The sequence below is a fragment of the Lycorma delicatula genome, chromosome 12 (genome assembly GCF_047948215.1).
Source record: "Lycorma delicatula isolate Av1 chromosome 12, ASM4794821v1, whole genome shotgun sequence".
Lineage (NCBI taxonomy): Eukaryota > Metazoa > Arthropoda > Insecta > Hemiptera > Fulgoridae > Lycorma > Lycorma delicatula.
This window is the reverse complement of record NC_134466.1, coordinates 40,996,537-41,008,629: the sequence shown is the minus strand read 5'-3', so window position 1 is coordinate 41,008,629 and position 12,093 is coordinate 40,996,537. Positions and strand designations below refer to the sequence as shown.

The 12,093-nt window shown below is 30.9% G+C and overlaps 1 protein-coding gene across 2 annotated transcripts in view; it reads left to right on the top strand.

Annotated features, from left to right (window-relative positions):
- The window catches only part of LOC142332955 (inactive ubiquitin carboxyl-terminal hydrolase MINDY-4B-like), a 106,638-nt gene that overhangs the window by 75,263 nt on the left and 19,282 nt on the right, over positions 1-12,093 (top strand). For both annotated transcript variants that reach the window (XM_075379675.1, XM_075379674.1), the window contains one exon: positions 11,407-11,495. In XM_075379675.1, the coding sequence (XP_075235790.1) occupies positions 11,415-11,495 (81 nt within the window). In that variant the 5' untranslated portion in view covers positions 11,407-11,414. The remainder of the gene's footprint in view (positions 1-11,406; positions 11,496-12,093) is intronic.

The following is a 12,093-nucleotide window of genomic DNA, read 5'->3' as shown; positions in this document are numbered from 1 at the left end:
ACTAAATATTTTTATTTGGTAATGGAATAAAAAAACCTTTTTTTTTTTAATATCAATTTAAAGGGAAAAGTTTTTCAATTTACTCTAAGAATTAAAGTGAAATTGGAGATTTCATATTACGTGATAAAAAAAAAATCACGCAAACCTTAAAAAAGTAAATTATTACACTGTAAGCTATACAAATTCTTCTAATGAAATTTTTAAAATTGATAAACCTTGAGTTTATATAATTGTATTTCTTAAAATATGATGCACATTCTTTTAATTGAATTCACCGAAGATTGTTGTGCGAACTATATTTAACAGTATTTTATAATATTAAATGACCCAGCGGATCATGGTTCTATTTTATGAAACTTCATCTGTTTATTACACTTAGTTTTGACTACAGGCATTTTACTTTCCCGGCGAATATAACTAGAATATCTATATTTAAGGTGGAAGAATTGTGGTCGTATCAAAAATGGGGTACCGGGTTTTTTACAAATCATTACGTTTTAGGGTCCAATTGGTTCATCTAGACCATTCGTTCTCAAAGTGGGTGATAACACCCCCTTGTGGGCGCTGGAGACCTTCAGAGGCACGGTAGAAGGTCCACAGAAAATTGGAAGCGTTCAAATGGTCTAGGAAGGCGTTGGCTGTCCGCCTCCGTGGCTCGAGTGGTAGCGTCTCGGCCTTTTATCCGGGGGTCTCGGATTCGAATACCGGTCAGGCATGGCATTTTCACACACGAAACAAATCATTCATCTCATCCTCTGAAGAAGAAATACCTAACGGTGGTCCCGGAGGTTAAACAAGAAAAAAATAGGAAGGCGGTGGCTGATAAAAAAAAGGCAAAATTTATGTTTTCCTGATATTTCAAATTAAAATTAAATACATTAAAACAAAAAAATAAAGAGATACCTATATTTTATGATAAAAAATTATTGTATTTAAAGTACTTTAACTTTGCAACCGAGAGGCTTAGAGACGAATAAAAAAATATTAAAGCTTGAATACTCTACTTTTTGACAGTATACTTTAGATAACAAAAATCATCAAATTAAAAAAAAAATCCTTTAGCCACGCCGGAAGTAGATTTCACCTGTGCTAAGTGGGGTTAAAAAATATTTCTACCTTAGTTAAGAAAAACTTCAAATTTATTCAACACGGCAATTGTTGCATGTGAACAAAAGTTTCACATGTTTAACATACGACATGCCCCATCTTCTTACAATTCCAGCAATATTTTGGTCATCCCTTGCCGTAAGGATTGGTCATATCAAAAATTATTTCAGATAAAAATTTTAGGTAATGTTTAGAGGACTAACGACCACTTTAAACCGATTCGATACTGGCCTATTAAGGGAGGTATGATTTTTTTTGTCTTCAAAACGCCATTTTTTCCACATTCTGGGTTTTTTGATGATATCAAAAACCTTTACTTGGATAAGTTTCAGGCCCTTATCCAAAGAATCGTAGGAACTTAAACGACTTCGATATTTTAATTAATAAGAAAGTTATAGCGATATGTTGTTTTTTTTCGAAAAAGCCCCCGCTCCCTATTTTCACCCCAACGGTCCGATTTTAGTCGTTAACAAACTCGACCGAGATTTTGGACGAGTTATTCTTAAGGAACAATCTGAAAGTAATTAGCGCAAAATTACGGCAGTTATCGTATCCACAAGAAAATGAAATATAAGAGCGTTTCATAATGTTCTTAGGAGTTACAAAAATTCAGTGCAAAAAAAGTATTTCACTTACCTAAATGAAAGTTGTACGAGGTGATGCAGGGACTCAAACAGTTTTTGTTAAAATCTATAAATGTTCAATATGTGCTTCTCTGATGACACGGCACACATCAACACGAAAGTCTAGCTCTTGCCAAACTCGTTCTAACATGTCATTTTCGATAGAGTTGATTGCATTGATTATGCGATCCTTTAGCTCAGCGATATCGTGCGGCATCGGTGGGATAAACACCTTATCTTTCACGCAATCCCAGAGAAAGAAATCACATGGCGTGAGGTCTGGTGATCTTGGTAGCCACAGCATAATGTGTTGGTCTTTTTCAGACGCACGTCCTATCCAGCGCCGAGGTAATGTTGTGTTAAGGTACTGTCGAACTTCGTTATGAAAACGGGCAGGACAACCATCTTGCTGGAAAATGAAGTTGTTGAATAGCTGAGGCGTAAGCCATAATTGTAACATATCCAGGTGTATCATACCGGTTACTGTCATTTCCATAAAAAAGAACGGCCCATACACTGCCTCACGAGATCGCACAAAAAACGTTTACTTTCGGAGAATACCGAATGTGGTCCACATAACCGTGTGGGTTTTCAGTTCCCCAAACTCACACGTTATGACGGTTTACTTTGCCGCTAATATGGAAAGTAGCTTCATCGCTGAAAATTATCTTGTTTACAAAACCTTCATCTAATAACATCTTTTCCTGTAACTGGAAACAAAAATCGAGCCTACGTGTTTTACCTCCATCAGAAAGACGCTGGATTAATTGAAGATGGTACGGTTTGCATAATAAACGTTTACGGAGAACTCTCCACACTGATGTTTTCGGAATTCCTAATTCTCTGCCTGCAGCCGCAGTCGATTTTGACGGGCTGCAAATGAAACTTGCACGCACACGTTTGACATCGACTTCTGAGGTTGATGGACGACCGGTTGATTTTCGCTTGCACAAGCAACCGGTTTCACTGAATTGTTTATACCATGCACGAATTGAACTGTCACTTGGTGGCTCCTTATGAAATCTCAACCGAAACGCATGTTGTACAGAAATTACTGACCTTGACAAGTGAAATTTTAACAAACAAAACGACTTCTCGCTTCCCGTGGCAGCCATTTTCTCTACTGTCGACGCGTAGCGAGCAAATTGTTTACTAACTGCCTAGTATATGTGGAAAAAACAATTTGAAGTACTCTTTCGTACAGTACTTGTTTTATTCTTATGAATGAAATAGTTTTTTGTTAATGAATTTTCGAAACTCCGAAGAACATTATGAAACGCTCTGTATAAACTTTTAAACTGACGGTGGTTTTGGGGTCTGAGGGATGTGGAACGCAAATATATGTCGAAATTTTCCGGAAGTCGAATCATGGTATCCATTACAATAGGTAGCTTTCTTATGAAATCTACCTAAAAACGATAATAAATCGAACTAGGAAACAGAAAACAAGGTTCGGAAATAAAAGACTAACATCGTTATGCAATATTTAATTAAATTAATTAAGAAACTGTCTTATTTCAGATAGTTTTAATTTGTTTGAAAGTATTTTTCATGTTTTATAAATAGCCGTCATTAAAGTTGTCCAGTGATTAAGTTCTCGCCAGGTCTTATATCGGTAAGAAAATTTTGTCCTTCAACGAAAATATTTAAATGCAGTCGAAGGGATCTTTAATATAGAATAAGTACTATTCTGAGCTCTTTAATATAGGCCAATTTCTATTCAGAGCCCCCCGACTGCATTTAAATATTTTCGTTGAAGAACAAAATTTTCTTATCGATGTAAGACCTGATGAGAACTTAATTATTAGACAACCTTAAATGCCTGCTATTTTCTACAACGTGAAAAATATATTGGAACAAATTAAAACTGTCTGAAAGTTGATGATCACCCAATATTTTATTTAGTTAAATACTGCATAACGATTTTTAGCCCTTTATTTCCATATCTTGCTTTCTTTTTTTAGTTCGGTTTATTGTCGTTTTTTTTAGTCCAGTTTATTTTTCATTTATTTCTTCTTTTTTTTTAGCGATGTGTTTGTTAATTTTTGTAATTGTTTTTATTTTTTATTACTTTCAGTGACCATCGAGACAAATTTACGATTCCAACACTTATGGATGAAACGTATTTAACATACTGAGCCAAATTAGGAAACTGGAAATATTTCAATTTATTTATTTAGTTGGCGTATAACAGTCTAAACTTACTGATTTTTTTTCTCAAGTAATTGAGTTCTCCGAGAGACTTTTTATCGTGCGAATCACATAGCAATTTACTGGGATCCAAACATCCATAACTAGTTGATGGTGATGATTGATATAGCTTAGCACGAAGTGTTCGCGTCCTCTTACCACTCTAGCCTCACAAGCAGTACCCAAGGGAAGCCCATTATTATTAAACAGAATTATTAAAAATTTTTTTAATACTATTTTGTTTTATTTAACGTATATCTAATTTTATTATTTTTGCAATATTATTCATTCGATTGATTTGAATCATTCAATTCAAATCAGTGATAGGCTCACACTTCATAGTTCATTAATTCAAGTCATTAAAGTTTGTGCATCAACCGGCTAACACATATACATAAATATAAACTAGCAGACCCGTCAAGGTTAGCCAGTCAAAGATCGGTTCACTTGTCCTTCCCATCTAACCAGGAGGCTCTGCACCCTGGACCCTTCTGTATTCATTAAACTTATAAAAAATTAAAATCATTATAAAAAAAAGTATAAATAAATAATCTAAAACATCTTTTACTAAATTTAATGTAGTTGTGTATATCGAGAGATATCGTCTAAATTGATTATCATTTTCTATATCGATTATTGTTTATATCAATTTCGACTTCGTCATACAGTTATGTGATTAAATTTTTCTAAATGTTTCAACCTCAGCGCCACATGGCGGGTCCGCAAAAATATTTCTTTTCACGTAACTAATATACAAGTATATTCTGAAAATGAGCCAAATCGAACCATAAATGAAATTTATATCTCAACCTAAACGCCATCTAACGGGTTCAATTTTTTCAGAGGTATTTCTTTTCATGTAAGTAACACATATTCTGAATATGAGGCAAATCGGACCATAGATACAATTTTTCGAAATTTCTCGACCCCAGTGCCATCTAGCGGGTCCAAACTAATTCAGAAACATTCGCGGGTGTTCGCACAACAACTTACTAAAGTTTCAGTGCAATCGGATGAATGGTATAGGTACACATACGGGACAAACAAACATTCATTTTTTTATATGTAGAAAATATATATATACACTAGTACATATTTATGTAGCCTATGACACTCCCGGTAACGTAGGCATTCGAACGCTGGGTCGTACATCTAAATCGGTTCGGCCGTTGAGCTGCTATGGTGGAACAAACATACATATACCCTAAATACATTACACTCTGTTTTGGGCAGTCGTGTGAAAAGTGAGTTTTATTTTTCTTAATTAAATGGTTTTTATTGATCCTTTACAATTTATTGTGCTTTTTAGTAAGTTATTATTATTTTTTTTTTTTTCTTTATTGTGTCGGTTCTAAGTTGATCTCTGAACAAATTATCTAAGTAACATGTACAAGATGATGACACCTTCATTTTGTTTACTACACAATTTTTAATAAATATCATCATTACTCTCAGAGAAAGAAACCCTTCTAGAGAAAGAAACTTTAATGTAATCAATATATTAAGTATTCTATTGTGTGGGAAATAATTTATTATTATATAAAAAATAATGATGAATGGATTTACTTAATAGAGTGAACCAGCTGATTACTACTAACCCAGTTCACAACCTTTTCCCCTCCACAACTCTTCACCTTTTTGTATGTTGCTGAAATACAGAATTAAGTCTATTAAGTTTATTTTTATCTTTATCAGTGTTTAGTTATCTAAATTGGTTAATTTTTAACAGTTTTCTCTGAATTTATTTATTTTGTGATACAGTATTTACCTGTATTAGTATCAATGGAATGGTATAAAATACTAACACGATACATGGCATGCATTATACCAATAATGAAGTAATAAAATGTGTTAATAGATGGCATTGTATTGATAGCAGTTGAAATTTTATTTTAAATTAACAGTTTAGATAGAATTAAATTTATCACAGATATCACCAATCTTTATTGTTCTACTAAAGTAAGTAAATAGGTCATTATTTAGTTGTAAGAATAAATTGTTTTAAAAAAGATAAAATAGAAGTGTTGTTTTTGATTTGATAACATCAAATTGTTCTTTGTTTTTGTTTAATATTGATCGATTCCAATTTTCTTCTACCAGTCATTATCTCTATTGTGTAGTGTTTAGGTCTAGGCCAAAGTTTTTTTTTCTTTTTAGTAAGCCATTATAGTAAGAATATATCTGAAGTTTATAAGTTATTTTAAACTCTATTTCAAATTCTTCGGTAACCTAGAAAAACAAAAACAAAGAGGTATAAAAAGAAATGAAAACATAAGATATTTAGAAGAAAATTTGTTTTATAAATTTCAAGTAGCACGGTGTAACTGTTCACTTTATTTTAAACATGCAGAAATACATTTTTTTAAAGTCTTAATCCATGACTATTTTTAAGTAGAATTATATATTTTTTTTGTATTTTAAATGACATTGACTGAGATGGATATCAACCATTAATAAATATTAATTGCATTAATTAAAGTCATCATCATCCAACAAACCGTACTCAACATTCTTAACTTATACTGGAACCAGTACATTAAATGTGATTATGGTCATTAAAATTTTACTTACTCCACACCATTCAGTTTATAAGTTGTAGGATGTTACATCCTGAAATATTCTAATTGATCTAAAACAATTTGATCGCAATGAAATGCATGACGCATTCTTAATATCTCCCTACTATCAGATAATTGATACAGTCGTAATGAATGATACTTATCTTGTTTATAAATCTTCTAAATATGTGCGTTGCTGTAGAACTATTTTCTGCAAATTATTTAAACAGAAAATGTTTGATTGTCCAACATTATATTGGTCATTTATTTTTTGTTGTTATATTTTTCAGCAGCAAATATTTTTTCTCCTCTAACAAATGCCCTAATGAATAAAATTTTGTTAGGACTTTAAAATTTGTATAATTTAGTTTTTTAAAAAAAAACTTCTATAAACTGATTTCCATGATGGAGTGGTAGCATCTTGCCTTTCATATGGAGATTCTAGGTTCAAATCTCACTCAGGCATGGCATTCTTTATATGCTACAAATTTCCATTTCCACCCTCACAAGTTCAAACTTCTGTTATAAGTTAAATTAATTCGTCAGTTCAAAAAAAAATATTGACCTTAATTATTAGATCTTAATGTGGACCTTTAATATTTTCTTATAATACCATGCTTCTTTATTGAAAAAAATTCAATGTTTTTTGATATTATTTTGCTTTAAGGCCCATGATTGAACAATATCAGAAAATAGAATAAAATACCTATTATATAACAGTATGAAATATGGACGAAGGACATAGCAATTATAAAGAGCTTTTCTTATTATATTAAATAATAATTGTGCCATTTTAAAACAGCTTTTTATTACCTAAGTTGAGTCTCTCATTAAGCCAAATTCCTAGATATTTATAGCATATTAATGTAGGCTCTTAGTTGCCATATCTCCAATATTCGAAGGATTAGATGTTTCAATTTATGGTTCCAAGAAAGTAACGCTGATTTGTATCTCAAGTGCTTTGCATTCATTACAGCCATAAAAAAGATTGGAGTACACAACATAAAGCAGTATTATTAATATACCACTTTCATGTTTAAAAAAATACATAGTATTTTGAAGTATTTGACATAGTATTTTGAAATACATAGTATAGTGTTGAAGCAGTACACTGCTTCAACTCAAGGGAATAATTTAAAAATATGATGATTTATTAGAAAAGACTTTGAACATTTTTTTATTTTAAAACAATTTTTTAATACCATTGAAGGGACTGAGGTTCAAATCCTACTAAAAGTTGTTTACATTTTTATACAGATTTGAATCCTATACAGTTCAATTAACCATACATCGTACGAATGATTGGCCTCTTTCTCTTTTCTGTTTACCCTCTGGAACCACCGTAAGGTATTACTTCAGAGGATGGTGTGTATGAATGTAAATGAAATGTAGTCTTGTTTAGTTTCATGTCTACGATTCTTGAGATGTGTGGTTAATTGAAACCCAACCACCAAAGAACACCGGTATCCATGATCTAGTATTCAAATTCATATAAAAGTAACTGCCTTTACTAGGATTTGAACTTTAGAACTCTTGACTTCAAAATCAGCTGATTTGCAATGACAAGTTAACCACTAGACCAGCCCAGAGGGCTAGGAATGATTAGCCTGGATCTGCACAAGAGTATACCTCGTTTTCATCTCATACATATTATCCTCATCTCAGAGACAGAGAATATTCTAAATATACAATGAAAGTGAAGGTATTAATTATTTTGATATAAGAATCTGGAATATGACATTAAAAAAAAAAAAATATGGGCTTTACAGTCAGTGTACTCACAAGAAAAAAGGAAATAGACTGAAAAAAAATTGTGAGTGGGGGTCAATAGTGTTTTCATTCCAGCATTAATTAATTCAAAATAATACATACATTATTACATTATTTAGAGAATAATAAAAGAACTGTGCAAGAAATTTTTTTTTTTTTAAGTGTACCTACTAAATGTTTAGCTACAGTGAATGTGGATAAATACTGTACATGATTTTGTAACTTGAAAAAATCATTAATAAAAATTTAACAGAAAAGAAAATGGAAAATAGTAGTTAGGTATAGTGTAAGGGGAAAAGAGAATCCTGAAACAGGTTGAAGAAAGGAAATAGAAGGTATAGGTATACATCCAGACATAGGTTATCTGGAACAGGATTGAACTATGTGTGTATGTATTCTGTTCTTGAATTTTCTACAGCGCTAGATATAAATGTTAAAATTTTACCATTATACTAATCTAATACTATCAAACGTTTTATTAATTAGAAGGTTTTACCTTTTACATCAATTTTATAAGTTTTTATGGGTAGAAGGGAGGAATTTTTATAACTTTATATCCTTTGTGATCCTTTTCTGTTAATATCAGTACAAATGTAATGAAAACAATTGTTTTTATAAGATAAAATTTTATAATCTCAAGATTTGTGCCTGGCAATATGTAAAATTTATAATGTGAAAAGATTCTAACCCAAAAATCTTCAACCCAGTAATTTCAAGATGAAAGACAAAAATGTTCCTCTACAGAAGTTTTCTCAAATTATTTACAGTTCTTTCCTTCTTATGTTGTGCATTACTGAACTTTTCTTTTGGATATCAATATATTTATATTCTCTTATCTGTTAACTAGAAATAAAAGTATAGCCTCATCTACTTTACTAATCGAAGATTGCTGAAGGTCATACCCTTCCGTTAGGTTACTGACTGAAAAAAAAAGTTTTACTTTCATGTCTTCATATTGATTTAATAAAGTTTAATTAAAAATTATTGTAGGAAGTGTAACTTTCTTATTGTTCAATATTTGTGCCAAAGCTTTAGCTGACAGATGATTTCATTTAACTGTTTTATATAACAAAATGAATTTAGGGCAACATTCTGTAAAAAATATATTTATATTATTTATTTTTTTTACATTGTTTATTTACATTTAAGAATTATGCAATTTTTATTTTACTAGTTGATCAGCCTGCCAAAATTTATAACACTTTTTATAAATATTAAAAAAATTTTAAGAACTTGATTTCAAAATTACACTGAAATTGTACTTTTAAAGAATCTAAGTGTTCAACTTAAAAGAGGCTCCAAAAATAAATGCTTATTTTTGCTAAAATGCATATATTTGTGTGAGATGGGTAGAATATGTGGAAGATATTGGTACGACTAGAGCTGGAGTGAGGAGACTGTTTATTGCTTCCACATTTGAGTATTGCCAATCTGTGCGGACCATTGATTTTTGAACTAGGTTGCATAATTGTGTGTTGTTTGTTAAAATGTGATTAATTGTTGAAGAGCATGTATTTGTGATGGAGACTTATTTAGAGACGAACTGTCATGTTGTATGTTGGTGCAAGTTAAGGGAAAAATTTGAAAAGGAAATATCGTGAAAAGTGTTATTCAGAAGTTAGTTAAAAAATTTCATGAAACAGATTCGGTGTTAGACCAAAAATGTGCTCAACACAGGTCAGTCTTAACGATGCAGGTCATAAGAATTTGTAAATATTTGTGGAGACTAAGCTGGGAGAAAAACATTTCACTAGGTTCAGTCCATACTGCAGTGAGGAGAATGCTGAAATATTTTCTGTAATGAATGTAGGTTTTCTATGAGCTAACTAATAATATTGATTATGCTAAAAGGGTTCATTACTATCAATAATTCAAGAACTTCATTAGAGGCTAACTTAGCATTTTAGAATTATTTTTTACAAATGAAGCATGGTTTTACCTTGGTGGATATGTTAATAGTCAGAACTATCGAAGTTGGGGATACTGAAAACCTGCTTACTTTCTTTGAATATCCCCTACGCCGACAAAAAACAGGTGTATGGTATACAGATTCAAGGTGACAAATTATAGGATCCTTATTTTTTTTAAAAAACTGTGGATACTGCCGACTACCAAGAAATTATCCAACAGTTCATGGCTTTACTACAAGAGGATAAACGTGACTGCCGTTTAAAACAGGACAGCACCACTTGCAATACAGCTCACTCTACTAGGAGATGCTACAGGATTTTTTCAATTGAAAAATCATTTCCAAAGGATTGTGACCACTGAGATCGCCTGATCTGTCTAGTCTAGACTTCTTTCTTTGGAGTTACTTAAAAGAAATTGTTTATAGGAGCAATCTACACATTCTGAAGGAATTGAATGAACATTACCAATGCCACTCAGAAAATAGACAGGTTACAGCTAACAAGAGTAGTAATAGATACAAGAATAGTTAAAATATTAGGCCTGATGATAACAGTTTTATTAATATGTTTAAATTAAATTGGTAGATAATACAAAATGAAGTAAATTTTGACTTTTCTCATTGAAAAAAAATTTCACAAACAAACATAATGAAAAGTTAGATCTTCTGCAGTAGACATTTCTAGAAAAATACATATACTAACCGAACCTTTCTTTTTATTTTTTTTTTAGTCTCCAGGACCACCATAAGGTATTGCTTCAGAGCATGAGATGAAATTGCAGTTTTTTAGTGCCCACCAAGATTATCCCAACCCAACCTAACTTAATTCAACATTAATCTAACAGAAGTCTGGTTCTGTTATCTTGACAAAACAATCAACAACAAACTGATATCAATTAGTATTTATTTTAGTTGTCTTAATCAAAATGTATAACCATATTGTTTATTAATACACTGCCAGAAACATAAATACACAAACTATAGTTTCAACTTATACCTATTTTAAACGTTTGAGAAATGGGGCCATTTATTGCAGATCTGAAAAGTTAACAATAAGTGACATTATTTGAATATAACTGTAGTAAAATAATAAAGGCTATAAATAAAATTACATTTTTTTTAGTATTAGTTTTAATCTTTTATAGTGATACAATAAACGGTTACAAAATTAAACATTTAATAATTATAGATAAATTACATAATATACAATACTATGATATTTTATTTAAATCATTATTTTATTTTTCAGATCGTGTCATGTATCCTCGTAATGTCCAACGTGCTTTGTCTAGAACTGCTGTCTCTGGTGGTAATCCAATTACAGAACAATTAGCTTGTGTAAGTCTTTATATATCATATTTTATTTTATTATTCCAAACAAAAAATTAGGTAGAGCTTTGAATACAAAATGACATATCCATCAACAATTTTTTTTAATTTAAGTTGTTAGTTTGTTAGTTGTTTTTTATGGTGAATAAATATTTAACTTTAATTGAAAGTAGATAAATAACTAAATTTTTTTAGTTTTCTAAAATAGTTATTGCAATTTAAAGTTATAATAATAAAATGAATTGTAGCTGATCAAGTCTGGAAACACTCAGCTAATTCTTGACCGAATGAAACTCATGTCTCAGTTGAAGATTTCAGTCTATTTTACACCAAAGTTGTACAAAAGCTTTGCATTATGCTATATAAGGAAAAGTATCCTAATAAGGTAACATTTTGTATGTCGGGGTTTTTGCAGATCTTGAAATTTCATGATCCCTTTTAACCAAATAACACAATTTTAGCATAGAAAAATTCTTTAAAAATGTATGTGTACATTGTGTATATATATATTGGTCAAAAAGGCAGGAAGTTTTTGATATTATGCATTCCACTTTTCAAATTTTACTAAAAGGATAAGTAAATTTTTCACATCATTTAATCCCTTTGG